Raw genomic sequence first — 19,223 nt, 5'->3', positions numbered from 1 at the left:
GGGAAATTCGTTTTTTAGGGGGTTGTTTTTTTTTTGAGACGGAGTCGCGCTCTGTCGCCCAGGCTGGAGTGCAGTGGCAAGATCTCGGCTCACTGCAAGCTCCGCCTCCTGGGTTCACGCCATTCTCCTGCCTCAGCCTCCCGTGTAGCTGAGACTACAGGCGCCCGCCACTACGCCCGGCTAATTTTTTATTTTCGTATTTTTCGCAGAGACGGGATTTCACCGTGTTAGCCAGGATGGTCTCGATCTCCTGACCTCGTGATCTGCCCGCCTTGGCCTCCCAAAGTGCTGAGATTACAGGCATGAGCCAGCACGCCCGGCCGGAATTGGGATCTTAAAGCCCTTTTTTAAAAAGTGGGATCAGGGTTTTGTAGAGGATGGATAGTTTAAAAAAAAACAAAACTGATGACCTCTATGGATCTAAGGAATGTTTGCTAGGTGCCTCACCATGCTAAGAACTTTAGCTCACTGAACACTTTCAGCCACCCTGTGAGATAGTTGCTATGATTATCTTCACTTGGGAGATCACAGCTCAGAGACAGCAAGAAATTTAACCACAAGCATTCACAATCAAAAATAAATTATTTGGGTGGAGGGAATCAATGTGAGGCTTCTCTGAGAACACTTCATATTCTGTTGGCTTTTAAACTGGGTAAATGTTTTATATGCTCAAAAAGGTGGAACCAAAAAGGACACATTAAAAAAACAAAGCAAACGCTAGGTCAAACACAGTGGCTCACACCTGTAATCCCAGCACTTTGGGAGGCTGAGGTGGGAGGATCGCTTGAGCCCAGGAGCTTGAGGTTGCAGTGAGCTGCCAGCCTGGGCAACAAAGTGAAACGCTGTCTCTTAAAAATGAAATGAAATTAAAATAATGAAAATCACCTTTATGCATACCCCCAGTGTAATAATTTGGTATAGGCAAGGATGCCAAAACTATTAGGTGAAACATTATTGCAAGAAGAGGATATTCACACAGTCTCAAAGTATCACAACACAGATTTCTTTCTGCTAACAAAGGGGAAATAATTTTACAATATAAAGATTTGTCATTCACCACCTTAACCAAGTGATTAAACTTAGCATCACCAAGCTGATATCAGATACTCCCTGACTTATGCAGTAAGAACTACACAACATCACCTCTGGTTGTATTATTGCCAAAAATAAGGAAACAATCTGAGAAGTCAGAAATTAGAGCATTTTTCATGACAGTTGGCCTGGATTCTTTAAAAAGCCACAGCAGAAGGGTGGCCAGGCTGCCAGGTGGCTGGACACGATGGACCCAGCTGCTGGCCTAGCCCTTCCTTACGCCCAGGCTTAGACCCATCCCCAGTCACCTAAATGAATAAATGATTAAAAGTCACTGATAAGGCTGGGTGTGGTGGCTCATGCCTGTAATCCCAGCACTGTGGGAAGCCTAGGCCGGCAGATCACTTGAGGTCAGGAGTTTGAAGCCAGCCTGGCCAACATAATGAAACCCCATCTCTACTAAACAACCAAACAAAAATACAAAAATTAGCCACGTGTGGTGGTGCACACCTGTAATCCCAGCTACTCAGAAGGCTGAGGCAAGGGAATCGCTTGAACCTGGGAGGCAGAGGTTACAATGAGCTGAGATCGTGCCACTGCACTCCCAGCCTGGGCAACAGAGCAAGACTCCATCTCCAAACAAACAAACAAAAAAAGACTGATATGAGCCAGGCATGGTGGCTCACGCCTGTAATCCCTGTACTTTAGGAGGCTGAGGCAGGCGGATGGTTTGAGCTCAGGAGTTTGAGACCAGCCTGGGCAACATAGTGCAACCCTGTCTCTACAAAAAATACAAAAATTAGCTGGGCACAGTGTTGCACACCTGTAGTCCCAGCTACTCAGCTGACTGAGGTGGGAGGATGGCTTGAGCCAAGGAGATGGAAATTACAATGAGCCAAGCTCACGCCACTGCACTTCAGCCTGGGCAACAGAGCCAGACCCTGCCTCAAAAACAACAAGTCACTGATAGGAGAAACAAGAACAAAGGCAAGGGGACAGTACTAGCTTAAGAGACTAAAGTCACAAAAATGAAATGTGTGAACTTGTGTCTGGAATTTTTTCAAAGAATATTAAATAAATTTTGGGAACAAATAGAGAAAATTGATATGAACTGTGTTTTAGATATTGTTGAATTAGTTTATTCTCTTGAGTGTAACAATGGTATTCTGGTTATACAGGATCATGACCCTTTTCTTAGGAGAGAGTCAGCGAAGTATTTAGGAGCAAAATCAAGATGTCTGCAAACTTACATCTCAATAGTGCCGCCAGGTGCGGTGGCTCACGCCTGTAATCCCAGCACTTTGGGAAGCCGAGGCGGGCGGATCACGAGGTCAGGAGATCAAGACCATCCTGGCTAACATGGTGAAACCCTGTCTCTACTTAAAATACAAAAATTTAGCCGGGCATAGTGGCCGGTGCCTGTAGTCCCAACTACTTGGGAGGCTGAGGCAGGAGAATGGCGTGAACCTGGAAGGCAGAGCTTGCAGTGGGCCAAGATTGTGCCACTGCACTCCAACCTGCACAACAGAGTGAGACTCCGTCTCAAAACAAACAAACAAACAAAAAAAAGTTTCACAGAAAAGAGATAAACAAATGCAGCAAAATATCAACTTTTGGTGAAGCCACGTGTAGGATATACAGATGTTAATGGTAATATTCTTTTCATTTTCCTATAGGTTTCAACGTTTTCCAAATAAAAGATTAATAAGTAACTAATAAAATGTGAGAGTCTGAAGCATCTGACGAAATCATCTAGCCAGGTGCGTGGCTCACACCTGTAATCCCAGAACTTTGGGAGGCTGAGGCAGGAGGATCGCTTGAGCCCAGGAGTTTGAGACCAACTTGGGCAACAAAGTGAGACACTCACTCTACAAAAAATAAAAAATTAGCCAGGCACAGTGGCATGCACCTGTAGTCCCAGCTACTCAGCAGACGGAGGCAGGAGAATCCCTTGAGCCCAACAGTTCAAGATTACAATGAGCTGTGATTGCGCCACTGCACTCCAGCCTGGGTAACAGAGCAAGACCCTGTCTCAAGGGGGAGGAAAAAAAAAAAGATCATCTAGTTCAACTCCTCACTTTACAAATGGGGAAATGAGGCCCAGGAGAGGAAGAGATGTATCTGAGGGCACTTAACTAGTTACTGAAGGAGCCAGAGTCCACATTAACTATTCTCCCTATTGCTGTCACTTGTAGTGGGACGCGGGTGGCAGTGTGTGGAGGAAGGAGCCTAAGAGATGGATTTTGGGAGGGAGGACTCTGGAGTCATGGTAGGAAGGAGATGCCCCTCACCAGGGGCACATTGTGGGTCACTGCCACAGCTGAGACGGGAGGAGATTCTGGCTGAAACACAGGCAGTACTGAGAGACCCAAGGCTCCTTCAGCTTAACTCCTTTTTGCTCTTTAAATTCTCTTCTTGGCCGGTCGTGGTGGCTCACACCTGTAATCCCAACACTTTGGGAGGCCGAGGCAGCCGGATCACCTGAGGTCAGGAGTTTGAGACCATCCTGGCCAACATGGTAAAACCCTGTCTCTACTAAAAATAAAAAAATTAGCCTGGTATGGTGGCACGTGCCTGTAGTCCCAGCTACTCGGGAGGCTGAGGCAGGAGAATCGCTTGAACCCGGGAGGCAGAGGTTGCAGTGAGCTGAGATCAAGCCACTGCACTCCTGCCTGGGTGACAAAGCGAGGCTCTGACTCAAAAAAATAAGTAAAAACAATGAAATAAATAAATGAGTAAAAATAAATTATCTTCTTTATTTTCTTCCTCTATTCTCTCCACTGTCTTTTAATGTTCTATTTTATTGTCACTTGATCAGTTTGCTTTCTCCATCAAGAATATGACATCAGGCAAATAATACAAATGTTGGAACTTCACAAATCTGATTTTAATCCTGCCCTGCCCACTAGCTGTATAAGTTGAAACGTCACTTAACCCTGCTAAGTCTTGGTTTCTACACCTTTGAAAAGTTACTACTTCCTACTTTGAAAAGATGTGTCATTCAATGAGTTAATGTGTTCATTCTTAAATGTTTATTCATCTTCTGCCAAGTGCCAAGCACAGTGTGGGCACCAGACCAATAAAAACACTTACGTGTGTTCCAGGTACTTTATATTAACTGACTCACGTTACTATCAGCATTTCACAGATGAGGAAACTGAGGCATGGAGCGATTCAGCATCTTGCTTCCAAACATAGTAAGTATCAGCCTGTGCCTAGAGACCAAGCGCTTACTCTATGCCAGTGGTCCCCAACCTTTTTGGCACCAGGGAACGGTTTCCTGGAAGACAGTTTTTCCACAGACTGGGGTTGGGTGGGGGGAGTTTCAGGATGATTCAAGTACATTGCATTTATCGTACACTTTATTATTATTACATTGCAATACGTAACAATTATACAACTCACCATAATGTAGAATCAGTGGGAGCCCTGAGCTTGTTTTCCTGCAACTAGACGGTCCCATCTGAGGGTGATGGGGAACAGTGACAGATCAGCAGGCGCTGGATTCTCATAAGCAGCGGACAACCTACATCCCTCGCGTGGGCAGTTCACAATAGGGTTCTCACTCCTATGAGAATCTAATGCCACCACTGATCTAACAGGAGGTGGAGCTCAGGCAGTAACGGAAGCAATGGGAAGCGGCTGTAAAAACAGATGAAGCTTAGCTTGCTGGCCCGCCGCTCACTTCCTGCTGTGCAGCCTGGTTCCTAACAGGCCACAGACCGATACTGATCTGTGGCCCAGGGGTTGGGGACCCCTGCTCTATGCCATACATGAGGAAGAAAACAAAGTCCGTGCCTTCCTGAGACTTTCATTCCAAATGTGAAATCTGGAAGACTCTGGGACAGTTTGTGATAGACAAATGGTTCCTCTTTCCTTCCCCCAATTCCATGGCTAAAAGGGAGAATCACAAAATAAAACAGGAGAGAGGGGATCTGAGAGCTACCCCATTTCAACTCCTTCCCTCTTTTACTCTTAATAAGGAAACCAAGAGCAGTGAGCAGTTGTTCTGTCACAGGTGCACTCACTCACCTTAATCCATAGGTCAGTGACTCTCAAACTTGAGCAAGCTTCAGAATCAACTACAGGGCTCATGAAAATAGTTTGCCTAGCCATTCCCAGAATTCCTGATTCAGGAGATCTTGGGTGAAGCCCGAGAATTTGCATTTCTGACAAGTTCTCAGGTGATGCTGAGGCCGCCACTGCTGCTGGTGCTGCCCCAGGTACCACACATGAGAGCCACTGTCACAGAATAACTCCACAAAACAGGTTATTTTTGTTCCCATTTTACAGATGAGGAAACTGAGCATCAGGAAGGGTAGGTTTCTTACCAGAAGGAAGCTACACCACTAGACTGCCAGACAGGATTTGAACCCAGATCTGCCTGACTCTAAAGCCCATGCTGCTTCCACAACACCGAAGTTAAGAGATCTAACATTCTAGGCCCAGCGCGGTGGCTCACGCCTGTAATCCCAGCACTTTGGGAGGCCGAGGCAGGTGATCACCTGAGGTCAGGAGTTCGAGACTAGCCTGGCTAACATGGCGAAACCCCATCTCTACTAAAAATACAAAAATTAGCCAGGCATGGTGGCAGGCACCTGTCATCCCAGCTACTCAGGAGGCTGAGGCAGGAGAATGGCTTGAATCCAGGAGGCGGAGGTTGCAGTAAGCTGAGATTGTGCCACTGTACTCCAGCCTGGGCAACAGAGTGAGACACCATCTCCAAAAAAAAAGTCTAGGATTTCTCCATTACCATTACATGTTTACTTTTTTTTTTTTTTTTTTTGAGACAGGGTCTCTGTCGCCCAGGTTGGAGTGCAATCACGGTTCACTGCAGCCTTGACCTCCCAGGCTCAAGAGATCCTCCTGACTCAGCCTCCCAAGTAGCTGGGACTAGAGGTACAGCACCGTGCCCAGCTAATTTTTTCTATTTTTTGTAGAGATGAGGTCTCGCTATGTCTGCCTCGGCCTCCCAAAGTGCTGGGATTACAGGCATGAACCACCACACCCAGCCCTACTGTATTTTAGAACTTCTGTTCTTGAAAAGCAAAGTCAAGTTCCCTGTAAGTGCATAATATATTCTCATTTTCAATGAGAACAGAAGATGGTTTGTAAAAGCTATTTCTAAGTATCCCAATTTGCCCAGTAATTCCTCTTCTAGAAATCTATGAGAATAATCCAAAATATAGCCCAAAACACAAAGGCATTAAGTGTTCAGCAAAACACTGAGAATCTAAATATCCAATATAAAGAGATTGGTTAGGCCGTGCAGCGTGCTCACGCCTGTAATCTCAACACTTTGGGAGGCCGAGGCGGGCAGATCACCTGAGGTCAGAAGCTCAAGACCAGCCTGGCCAACATGGTGAAACCCCGTCTCCAGTAAAAATACAAAAATTAGCGAGGCATGATGGCATGCATCTGTAGTCCCAGCTACTCACGGGGCTGAGGCAGGAGAACTGCTTGAACCCAGGAGGTGGAGGTTGCAGTGAGCCGAGATCACACTATTGTACTCCCGCCTGGGTGACAGAGCGAGACTCCATCTCAAAGAAAACAAACAAAATAAATAAACAAAAATAAAGAAACTGGTTAAATAATTTTATATCCAAATGATGAAACATTATGAAGCCACTGAAAATTATTTATTTAGAACGTTTGAAACATCAAAGTATTTATGATACAATACTAAATAAGGAAGAGCACAGAACTAAATTCAGTAAGTACTCAATGTTTTTAAAAATACTGAAAAAAGACTGAAAGGAAATAAGCTAGACTAACAATAGTTCCCTGCTTCTAATAATTTTCAATACATTCCACCCTTTCTACTACAATGAGCTTTCTTAGTCAAAAAAAAAAAAAAAAAAATGCACTCTGTTAGTTGACTAAACACTTTCAAGACTCTTTTACAGTTAGTCAATTCCTGAAAAGCCAGGAAAATCAAAATTGTGAATTTTAAGGCTAATATTTAATTCCAGATTACATTTCCCCAGACCATAGAATATATATTTTTAAAGTTAAAAAAAAAGGAAAAAAACTCAAATGATAATTATTATAAATACATAGAAAAAAAGGCTATAAAAATGACTAGAAATATGACAACAGGGATTAATTTTGGTTGGTGGAATTATATGGCTTTAAGTCTTAACAGTGTTTATTACATTTTCTACAATGAACATCTATCACTTTTGTGATTTAAAAAAAGTATTTGCTACCTTTCTTTTTAAGACAACCATCAAGCAAATTATATCACATCTACATGATGGAATATTAATAGACATTTTTAAAAAGTTGTAGAATATTTAATAATATGAAAAAAGGTCTGACATATTATTAGCTGACCATACTATAAAACAGTATGTTCAGAATGATCCCATCGTTTTGTTTAAAAACAAACAAAATATCCGTGTATACACAGAAAACACCTTGGCAAGAAACAGACCAAAATATTAATAGTGTTTTATTCTAGGTAGTAGGATTAGAGATTATTTTAATTTTCTTATTTTTGCTTCTGTTTTGGTCAATTTTCCTCTACTGAATATGAATTACTTTTCCAATATGCAAAAAAAAAAAAAAAAGTTTTTAAAAAAACTAGGTTAAACAAAAAGTTACCGGCCGGGCGCGGTGGCTCACGCTTGTAATCCCAGCACTTTGGGAGGCCGAGGCGGGCGGATCACGAGGTCAGGAGATCGAGACCACGGTGAAACCCCGTCTCTACTAAAAAATACAAAAAATTAGCCGGGCGTGGTGGCGGGCGCCTGTAGTCCCAGCTACTCGGAGAGACTGAGGCAGGAGAATGGCGTGAACCCGGGACGCGGAGCTTGCAGTGAGCCGAGATTGCGCCACTGCACTCCAGCCTGGGCGAAAGAGCAAGACTCCGTCTCAAAAAAAAAAAAAAAAAAAAAGTTACCTTGTCAAACAAAAAAGAGACAAAGACAAGCAGGGGCATCTTACTGAAAGAACTTCCTTTACAAAGATTTCCAGCCCAACTCCAGCTTTAATGTTTAAATCCATAAACTACTTGTCTTCCAACATCACCAGGTCAGTAAGCATTGACCCTTCCTGCTGTTCCAGACTTAGTCATGCTGGAGGAAGACATGAAATCAGCAGCAGAGGCCACCCCTCAGGACTGGGTGCGGTGGCTCACCCCTTTAAACAAGACCCTGGTGGGGAAAAAAAAAAAAATCTAACCACCGTCTAAAGCTATGGAACTGATTACAAGTAAATACAATTTACAATCATTTGATTAAGAAAATGCACTATTTACGTTGCAAATAACACACTACCTACAGAATTATACTCTCAGACTTGGCAGAGACCTCTGAGATCATCTGAAGACAATTTCCAAGACACCGTCTTTAGGATGCTTTGTAAATACTGACTGGAAACAATAACAGAGATGTCATGCCAGAGAATCTTAAGTAAACAGTTCAAAAGCCTGGCTTCCTGTTTATACAATTGTAAGTCACCTTATTGCTAGCTACAAGGTTATTCAGCATTCTGATTTAATCTAAGAATTTCTCGATTTTATGCATAATAAAAGGGACTACAAAGAACGGCTGAAAAGCCAGAAGACAAAGAAGGAACAAAAATAAACAATGACATGTATTCCAACCCAAACAATGAGAAATCTATGCAACTAGACTATCAGTTCAATCTATTTCCAGGTCGCTATCCTCACTGTGACACGTGGCAGAGTTACGCACAGATGTCAGCACCAAGACTTCCTTTTCTGGGAGTAATCCAAACTCCTGGAGAAAAGCTTCAAGGTCCACAGCAAAGAAATCATCCCCCAGCTGGTCAGTAACACGAACAAAATTGCCGATCAATTCACCTCCCTTATAGATCAGCAGGGCAGGAAGGGCATTCCTGGTGAACCGACTGCTGGCGCCAATAACTGAGCTCTTCACCCTGCAGAACTTGACAGCTGGGTACTCTGCGGCAAGGCAGATCATGCAACCATTCATGGCTTCGGTCCCTGGAATGCCATCCTCATAAATATGAACCATGATAACAATGCTTTTCTGTTCTTTATCAATCATGTCTAAAAACCCTTCTCCACTGGAGATCTCAAAAACCTGCTTGAATTGGGGCCCCTTGTGAAGTTGCTGCCGCATCTCTTCCATTCGCTGCTTCCGGTACTGCTGCAGAAACTCTTCATCATCTTGGTCCTCATTTATCATGGCAAACTCCTTCAGAGTCATCTGCAGGCGGACCAGCAAGTGAGCATAAATATGAAAACTGAACACTCGTGATAACAGTTAATATGGGCCGGGCACAATGGCTCACGCCTGTAATCCTAGCACTTTGGGAGGCTGAGACGAGTGGATCACTTGAGGTCAGGAGTTCAAGACCAGCCTGGCCAACATGGCAAAACCCCATCTCTCCTTAAAAAAAAAAAAAATACAAAAAGTTAACAGGGCACGGTGGTGTGCACCTGTGGTCCCAGCTACCCGGGAGGCTGAGGCACAAGAAGAATCACTTGAACCTGGGAGGCGGAGGTTGCAGGAAGCCAAGATCACACCACTGCACTCCAGCCTGGGTGACAGGGTGATACCCTGTCTCCAAAAAAATAAAAAACAATAAAACAGTTAACATGTACTACATGCTGATAATATATAAGGCACCATGCTAAGTACTTTACATGCATTATATCTCACTGAATTCCATAACTCCATCGGGAAGGGACTTTTAATAGACCCATTTATAAATGAGGTTCCAAAATTTGACATTACTTGAACAAGTTCACCCAGTAAGCATAAGACCAGGACTCAAACTAGATTTTAAAAACCCATGTTTTTAACTACGATATCACATTTCCTCTCAATCCAAATAGGCAGCATCATATAATCTCACTTCGTGAGCTTGTTTCTTTTTGTCAGTCTTGACAATATTTTATCTACTGTTTTTTTTTTTTTTGGAAAGATAACAAGACATTACAGAATTTTAGAAGAAACTCTCATAACCCCTGCCCCACACCATCCCCAAATACACACACACACACAGAGTCATATGGATCTAAAAATTATTTTTATTACCAGTCATACTAAAATAGTTTTCTTTTATAGCAGCAGCTGTGGGTGTACCAATTAAGCTATAACCTGCTTTCGAGACTTAGCACGATTATAAGTATTTCCTCATGTTTCCAAATATTTTTATAAAATTATATATAATGTGTCACTTTGCTTAACCACTTCCCTAATTCTGCCAGACAGTTTCCAGTTCTGTTCTATTGCAAATAAATCAGCAGGACAGGAACAGCCTCTCTCAAGACTGATCCATGTGATGATATGATGTTGCCTCATTCTGACCTCTCACCTCAGTATCAGGAAGCAGCTGTGAGCAGCAGGCACAATGCCGGAGAGACAGCTTAAGCTATGAAAGCATCTTCCCCTTGCCCCCGTGCAGTAAGACATCCCCGCTCCTCTCATAAATCCTAACTCTGCCTAATGCTGCATAGATTAGGGAACAGGGAGTGGAAGATCACACTAGATCAGAACACGTTGTTACTGTATCATAACCAGCAACATTCTGAGTTCACTATTTCACTTATTGCCAATTTTCCTCCCATCTCGCAGTCCTCCACTTCAACTCAGTCTACCAGAGTGGCTTCTTCTGATCTATTGAAGTCTTTGGCTAAGCGTAATGTCCTAAAATCAGCCTCCTGGTCAAGGTGAATGATTCCCAGCTTAATCCTCTTATCTGCTCCCTGATCCTGTGTGGTATTTTAGCTTTGGGCCATAACTAAATGATCTCAGACACTCAGACATTCGTCCACAGTCAGAGGGCATCCAGGGAAATAGTGAATCCCTTTTAATACTGACAGGGTAAGAGGCCATCAGAGGCTGGGCACCACAGCTCATGCCTGTAATCCTAGCACTTTGGGAGGCTACGGTGGGAGGGTCACTTGAGCTCAAGAGTTCCGAGACCAGCCTGGGCAACATAGACCCTGTCTCTATTAAAAAAAAAAAAAAAAAAAAGGCCATCAGGGACCTACTTCCAAATATCTTCCAGAGTATCTGTTTGCTTATTATAATGCCTCCTTAGAATAAATTCTCATGAATAGGCTTCAGACGAAACAGCAACATCATGGAAAAAACAGGAGTATTTGGGTTAGAACCCTAGCGCCTACTAGAATTTACCAGTTGTATTGCCCTGAACAAGTCTAATGCCCTCTAAGCATTGCTTCCATTATCTGTAAGAAGGGGATAATACCACCACCCTAAGAGGGTTATTTCTGGCCCAAGATAAAATCTCAATAAAAGAAGGGAAACTAGGCTGGGCGCGGTGGCTCATGCCTGTAATCCCAGCACTCTGGGAGGCCGAGGCGGGCAGATCACGAGGTCAGGAGATCGAGACCATCCTGGCTGACACGGTGAAACCCCGTCTCTACTAAGAATACAAAAAAAAAAATTAGCCAGGCGAGGTGGCGGGCGCCTGTAGTCCCAGCTACTTGGGAGGCTGAGGCAGGAGAATGGCATGAACCCTGGTGGGCGGAGCCTGCAGTGAGCGGAGATCGCGCCACTGCACTCCAGCCTGGGCAACAGTGAGACTCCGTTTTAAAAAAAAAAAAAAGAAGGGAAACTAAAATTTACTGAGCACTTTCAATGGGCCAGAGACTGTGATGGGCATATTAACCACACAGTCCTGTATGGGGAGGATACATCATTTAACCATTGAAACACCAGATTCAGAAGGAAAGAGACTTTCCCACAGTCACTAGTAGCAGAACTGAGATTCAAAGCTGGGTGTATTTGAGTTTTGACAGGGCTCTATGATTTCTCCTGCACTGCACAACTTCTTGGAGGTCAAATCAAGCATCCTCCACCTCTTGAATCACTCACCCACCTCTAACAGCCACAGCAGACTCTAATAAGAAAAGTCCGGGTACTGCTAATTACCTTCCCACTGATCTTCTCCTGGAGGTCTTTCTGTTTCTGTTGCTCCTCCTCTTCATCCAGATGGGACCTGCAAGTCATTGACAGCTTCTTGATCAGCCTTTCCATCTCCCGGCACTGCTCCTCCCTCTGCTCCGTCTCCAACTGCTTGAAGCGGCGCCAGTCATTGATCACACCTTTTGGGCCTGAGTAGGGTGAACACGGATGTGACCAAGGAGAACGGGCAGGGAATTATGGACCAGCTCACATCTGTTGGTAGGAGTTCACATCTGCCTGAAGCTTGCTCCATCTACTGCACAATTATCATAGGGACTCTGTGCACTCTGCCACAGGGCAGAGTGGCCTATACACAATGATGTGCCCTGCAACAGTCTGCAACAAGGGCCAAGCTAATGCCCAACATTAGGAGATGAGTTTAAAAAATTATGATCCACCTACTCAAAGGAAAATAAAGCAACTCTTAGAGTAAAGCAGCTCTGTGTTTCCTGCCATTAAAGATATTCCAAATATATTAGGTTATTACAAAAGCAAATGTAGAACATCATGGTATAATCCTCTAGTTTCTATAAAAAAAGACCTGCATGTATATACATCACTTATGTACATAGATATGCATACATGTTTTTGTATATACTTGTGTGTTCACAGAAAAAGAGCTTGCAGGATATGTAAACTGTTAACAGTGGTTGTCTCCAGGTAGTAGGATCTAAGCGGCTGGTGAGAGAGATCTTTTACTTTTTTCTTTCTGTACTTCTATATTATCTGAATTTTTTTTTTTTTTTTTTGGCGGGTGATTGAGTCTTGCTCTGTGGCCCAGGCTGGGGTGCAATGGCGCGATCTCGGCTCACTGCTACCTCCGACTCCCAGGTCCAAGCAATCCCCCTGCCTCAGCTTCCCGAGCAGCTGAGACTACAGGCATGCGCCACCATGCCCAGCTAATATTTGTATTTTTAGTAGAGATGGGGTTTCACCATGTTGGCCAGGATGGTCTCCAACTCCTGACCTCAGGTGATCCGCCCGCCTTGGCCTCCCAAAGTGCTGGGATGATGGGCATGAGCCACCATGCCTGGCCTCTGAATTTTTTATAACAATTTTTTATAACAATTTTTTTACAACAAGATTGTAATACAACCTGTTCTGTTATTCAAGCTACCCTTAACCCGTCAAGCCCTGTGCTGCTGAAGGACTTATATGTCCTTGCCCCTTGCTATGTGACCTGTGGTACCTCCTGTGGGATGAGTACATATATCCCCAGCCCATTGAGGCTGGGCTTGACTATGTGACTTGCTGGCCAATGGGATTGTGAGCAAATATGAAGTATGCCATGTCTTAGCAAAACAAAAAGTATGCCGTGTATGAGCCATTCCATGTTTCCAGCAGCTCCTCTCTTGCTCTCTATGCTTCGCCATGAAAACGGTGTGTCCTAAATAGAGGGACACAGCCAAACTGAGGCTGTTACTCCTTCAGCCTAGCTCCTAGATGAAAGAACATATGAAACATAAGCAGGGCTGCCATTGACCTACAGGCTGCATGTAACGTGAATGAGAAATAAACCTTTGTCGTCATAAGCCACTAAAGCTTTGGAGTCTTTTGGTATCACAGAAAAAAATATACAAATCTATATGAAGACAACTTTAAAATGCTCCCAAAAGATACTTGAAAGACTTGAATAAATGGAAAAGCAATACCATGTTCCTGAACAGACATACTCAACATCACAAAAGTGCCGCTGATGCCTAAATTAATCTATATATTTAATGCATTCCCAACGAAAATACATGAACACACGTATGTGTCCGGCTCCTAAATTTCCTTTGGAAAAAATGAAGCAAAAGTTAATTGAAGAGGGTCTAGCCTTACCAAATACTAAAATATAACACTACAATAATTAAAAACAGTATGACATAGCCCAGTAAAAGACAAATCAATGGAAGAGACTACATAGTATGGCTAAAGACCCAACATAAACAGAGAAATTCAGTACATAATAAAAGTGACATCTCCAGATAATAAAGATGGCTTATTCACTAAGCGGTACTGAAACAACTGAGTAGCAATCTAAAAAAAAACTGGAGCCCTGCTGCACCTTGCATCAAAGTGAATTCCACATGAATCAATATTTAAGTGTAAAAAATGAAATCACAAAAATACTAATGAAAAGTATAGAAGAACTTTTTTTTTTTCTGGTGACAGAGTCTCACTCTGTTGCCCAGGCTGGAGTGCAGTGGCATGATCTTGGCTCACTGCAACCTCTGCCTCTGGGGTTCAAGCAATTCTCCTTCCTCAGCCTCCCAAGTAGCTGGGCCTACAGGCGCATGCTCCCACACCTGGCTAACTTTTTATATTTTAGTAGAGATGGGATTTCACTGTGTTGCCCAGGCTGGTCTCGAACTCCTGAGCTCAGGCAGTCCACCTGCCTCAACCTCCCAAAGTGCTAGAATTACAGGCGTGAGCCACTGTGCCCAGCCAGGAGAACCTTTTTATACAGCAAAGTGAGGCCCTTTATAAAGTAGGGTGAAGAAACGCCTTTTAAGTAAAAAGCGAAATTAAGAAACTATAAAATACTTTTAAGTACATAAAAATAAAATTTTTCATCCAGGAAAAGAACATAAAGTCAAAAGACAACAACAAACTGAAATATTTACAACTCATATCACAGATTTCCTTTATAGCTCCCCAAGAATAAAAAAACCACCGAATTTTTTAACTGAGCAAAGGATATAAAAATCTCTCTTAAAATTATGAAAAGAAGTTTAGGTTCCCTCTTAAAAATAAATATGGGCCCAGTGCATTGGTTCATGCCTATGGGAGGCTGAGGCAGATGATCGCTTGAGGCCAGCAGTGTGAGGCCAGCCTGGGCAACAAAGTGAGACCCCATCTCTACAAAAAATAAATAAATTAGCTGGGCATGGTGGCAAGCACCTGTGGTCCCAGCTTTTTAAGAGAGGAACCTCATGGAACCTGAGGCAGAAGGATCATTTGAGCTCAGGAAGTTGAGGCTGCAGTGAGCCATTATGGACCAAGGCACTCCAGGCTGAGCAACAAGGTGAGAACTTGTCTTAAAAAACAAAAAAACAAAACAAAACAAAAAAAAGGTGGTAGGGGCGGAAATAAACCTACAATGAATTACTACAATAGCAAAGATCAAGGAGTTTCATAACACAGTAGGAGGACAAGTGTATGGAGAAACACAGATTGCTGATTAATCTATAAATTACTGCCACCTCAACTCAACTGATAGCAATTTGACAATATTAAAATGTACAAGTGTAAATATGCCATTTTTAGGAATTTGCACTACCCATATACTCATACTTGTGATTTATGAGATATCGAACTGTTAATACGAGATGCAGGATTCAAATCCAGGCCAGTCTGTGTTCATTACCATGCTGCTATGCAAATACATTTGCATTATACACTAAAAGGCTAGAAGCACACATAATGAAAAGACTAGGTTATCTCTGAAAGTGGGACCAGAGTTAAAAGTGATCAGGAGACTTCTAATTAATATGTATTTAATGTACATTTTTTGAGCCTGTTCCCAGAGCCCAGGGTTTCTCAGTACCTGTGTTAACTGAGATGCCTTCGCCTGCCAGCTCAGCCTCTGCAGGCACAGAACTGCTGGCTGGGGCACCTCTGCCTCGGTCCCTGTCCTCGTGGTCACTGTCCTCATCCTCACTGCTGCTGTAGTAGTACTGCAGTTTCTCCCCCAGCAACTTATCATCAAGGGTGGTCATGGTGCCTGGAAAAAGAAAGCATATCAGGTTCTTTGCTGACTTGAGCCAGACAGACATCAATCTGAAGCATAGGGGGCTTGCCTGTGCTGAGATCCTACAATTTCCAGGACACTAAAGTGACTATTTTCATAACCAGAATCTTAACAAATCCCTACCGCTACCCTGTGTGTTAGGGCTTATCACACTCTTTAACAGAAGGTAAAACTGAAGCTCAGATAAAGGAAGTGTCTTCACCAAGCTTAACAGCGAATGGTGGAGCTGGGACCAGACCCCAGGGATTCCTGACTCCAACAGCCTGAGGTATAAATTAATCTAGTCTGAGTTAAGTGTACAAGCCACCTGCACCGGCTTGGAGGAATCTACTGACTAGTGGTTTTATCTGTGCTTTTAGTTTTCCCACCAGCTAAGACTGCTGCCTAATTGAAAAATTGGGTAAGTATCCTCAGGAAAAACTCCAAAAAGAGGCATCAAGAGTACAATGCTGAGTCACTATTTGTCTAGGCAATCACTCTCTGTCACCAGCCTTCAACCTCCCAGACAACACCCTGAGGGCTTGGATGGATGGTCTCTGAAACCCTACCTATTCTGACAGGTTAAAAGAAGGGCCCATACAAAGATTTTAATAACTCCCAAGGGTTTAAAGGACTATGATGGCCGGGCTCGCGCCGGTAATCCCAGCACTTGGGGAGGCCGAGGCGGGAGGATCACTTGAGACCAGGAATTCGAGACCAGCCTGGCTAACATGGTGAAACTCTGTCTCTACTAGTAAAACAAACAAACAAACAAAAATTAGCCAGGTGTGGTGGCGGGCGTCCGTTTTCCCAGCTACTCAGGAGGCTGAGGCACGAGAATCTCTCGAACCCAGGAGGCGGAGGTTGCAGTGAGCCGAGATCACGCCACTGCACTCCAGCCTGGGAGACAGAGCGAGACTCTGTCTCAAAAAAAAATAATAAAAATTAAAAAATAAAGGACCACGCTTCTGCATCAGAAGCAGCCAAGGGCATTCTGATGAAAAGATGCAGCTTAGCCCCCAGAGGCCTGCTTGAGAATTCGGCAGGAATGCGGCTGCCTTAAAGACTTATCACCGGGCCTATCATACTCCATTTACAAAGTGACTCTCTCCCACGTGGCAAGGAGTTCTTGAAAGTAGGGACCTCTACTCACTACCTCCATCCCCAACGCCCAGCACAATGCCGCTGCACAATTTACTAAACCCGCAGCCTGGGTGAACGGGAGCATCGGAGGACTCCAGCAGTCAGATGCAAAGGAGACAGGGATCATGGAGAGACAGGTGGAGGTGCCAGGAAGGAACCAAACCAAACTTAAGGGACTAGGAGGTACCAGGAATGGGCCAAGCGCGGGGCACAGCGGCGGCGGAGAGGAGGGAAGGAGTTGCGCTCCTGAGGCAGGGATCGCTGGGGGGAGGAGACGAGGGCGGGCCCCGTGGAGACGCGAGCAGAGGAGGCGGGGCCTCCGGAAGGGAAGCAGAGGGGTATGTGGAGCTTTTGGGGGAAGCCTGGAAGGGCCCGGGGGAGGTGGGGCCAGAGGAGGAAAGGGGACGAGGAAGACGCGGAGGACTTGGGGGTCGAGAGAGAGCGAAGAAGGGGCAGTTTTACCCAAGCTCGCCAACCCCACTCCCTCCCGTAGTCCGCGGCCGCTGCCGCTTCCCGGTGGACCCCAATGCAGTTACCCGGCCTAGCTCGCTCCGGATCCCTTTGGGCCAGCAGCTCCGGGTGCCGGAAGGAATGGAGCACTCACTTAAGAGAAAGAGCAGTGGCTCAGCGCCCTGAGCGCTAAAGAGAAAAGCCGCCGAAGCCCGACAGCGCGGACCAATGAGGCGGCCTTCCTGCGTCGTGGCGGACGCGCATTGTCCAATCAGAAGCCGCTACTCCCAGCTGAGGGGCGGGGGAGAAGCTACGGGTCCTACCTTGGAACAAAACAACTTGACAACAACGCGCTCCCTTGTTTTGCTTTTAATCTGGACAATGAAAAAGTGAATTGTATGACCCAGCGTCAAGCAACAAGAAAAATGTATTCACAGGCCGGGCGCGGTGGCTGACGCCTGTAATGCCAGCACTTTAGGAAGCCGAGGCGGGCGGATCACTTAAGGTCAGGAGTTCAAGACCAGCCTGGCCAACACGTTGAAACCCCGTCTCTACTAAAAATACAAAAATTAGCCGGGTGTGGTGGCCTACGCCTGTAATCCAAGCTACTCGGGAGGCTGAGGCAGGAGAATCGCTTAAACCCAGGAGGCAGAAGTTGAAGTGGGCCGAGATCCTGCCACTGCACTCCAGCCTGGGCGACAGAGCGAGACTGTCTCAAAAAAAAAAAAAAAAAAGAAAGAAAGAAAGAAAATAAAAATGTATTCACTTCCCTTCAAAGTTTCCGAAGCCATTCCAAATGTGTTTTTTATTGGTTCTTCATCGCATCACGTCTATTAGACGGAAAAGTGACTCAGAGACTTTCGGTAATTTGCCCGAGAACACAAATCCCTCAAGTACAGGGCATAGATTAAAATAATTTTTTTTTTGACGGAGTTTCGCTTTTCTTGCCCAGGCTGGAGTGCAGTGGCGCGATCTCGGCTCACTGCAACCTCCGCCTCCCGGGTTCAAGGGATTCTCCTGCCTCAGCCTCTAGAGTAGCTGGGATTACAGGCGCCCGCCAGCAGACCCGGCTAATTTTTTCCATTTTTAGTAGAGACAGGTTTTCACCATTTTAAAGCAGCGGCAGCCAGGAGTGGTGGCACGTGCCTGTAGTCCCAGCTATGCAGGAGGCTGAGGCAGGAGGATCGCTCAGCCCGGGACTTGGAGGCCAGCCTGGGTGACAGAGCAGGAACGTAATGTGAAATCCGGAATTGGCTCCTGGTATAGAAAAAGGACATGGGGCCGGGTGCGGTGGTTCACTCCTGTAATCCCAGCACTTTGGGAGGCCGAGGCGGGTGGATCACCTGAGGTCAGGAGTTCGAGACCAGCCTGGCCAACATGGCGAAACCCCGTCTTTACTAAAAATACAAAAATTAGCTGGGCGTGGTGGTGCACGCTTGTAATCCCAGCTACTCGCAGGCTGAGGCAGGAGAATCGCTTGAACCCGGCAGGCGGAGGTTGCAGAGAGCTGAGATGGCACCACTGCACTCCAGCCTGGGGGTCAAGATGGAGACTCTGTCTCAAAAAAGAAAAATAAAAAGGACATGAATGGGACAACTCACGAAATTTGAATAAGGCCTATTAATTCATATTAGTAGTATTGTATCAATAGTTTTAATAATTATACTATGTAAGATGTTAACTTTTGGAGATTCTATTAGATGAAGAATCTAGGGAAACACTACCCTATTTTCGCAACTTTGTTTCTTCTTCCAGGGTAAAGCCATACTATGATATTTTGCAACTGTTTTTTTCTTTTTCCTCAGGCATACTTTGTCGTCTGTTTTTGCAACTTTTTTAAAACCTAAAATGATTTCAAATTCTGAGCCCTTGTTGAAGTATCCAATACACAACCGTGAAGTTGCTCATAGAAAGCTTTGGGTAATATTCTAGAAAGACACACTGTTTAAAATAGG

General features: G+C 44.7%; 1 protein-coding gene across 1 annotated transcript; it reads right to left on the bottom strand.

The window, feature by feature from the left end:
- Positions 1-6,648: 6,648 nt before the first annotated feature.
- PDCL (phosducin like) lies at positions 6,649-17,541 on the bottom strand. Its single transcript, XM_055271202.2, has 4 exons — positions 17,355-17,541; positions 15,493-15,669; positions 11,928-12,109; positions 6,649-9,230 (listed from the first exon to the last, which is right to left on the bottom strand). Exons 2-4 carry the CDS (start codon positions 15,662-15,664, stop codon positions 8,679-8,681), a joined length of 906 nt encoding a protein of 301 aa, XP_055127177.1. The 5' UTR covers positions 15,665-15,669; positions 17,355-17,541; the 3' UTR covers positions 6,649-8,678.
- Positions 17,542-19,223: the final 1,682 nt, after the last annotated feature.

The sequence above is a fragment of the Symphalangus syndactylus genome, chromosome 3, assembly GCF_028878055.3.
Source record: "Symphalangus syndactylus isolate Jambi chromosome 3, NHGRI_mSymSyn1-v2.1_pri, whole genome shotgun sequence".
Lineage (NCBI taxonomy): Eukaryota > Metazoa > Chordata > Mammalia > Primates > Hylobatidae > Symphalangus > Symphalangus syndactylus.
This window is presented reverse-complemented; position numbering and strand designations above follow the sequence as displayed.

What these genes read in the sequence shown, in the direction of transcription:
- PDCL (XM_055271202.2), bottom strand. Translation starts at nt 15,664, where the DNA reads ATGACCACCCTTGATGATAAGTTGCTGGGGGAGAAACTGCAGTACTAC. An exon ending in AGGCATCTCAGTTAACACAG is followed by an intron (nt 12,110 to 15,492) that starts GTACTGAGAAAC and finishes CACCCTACTCAG; the next exon opens with GCCCAAAAGGTGTGATCAAT. An exon ending in AGGAGAAGATCAGTGGGAAG is followed by an intron (nt 9,231 to 11,927) that starts GTAATTAGCAGT and finishes GTCCGCCTGCAG; the next exon opens with ATGACTCTGAAGGAGTTTGC.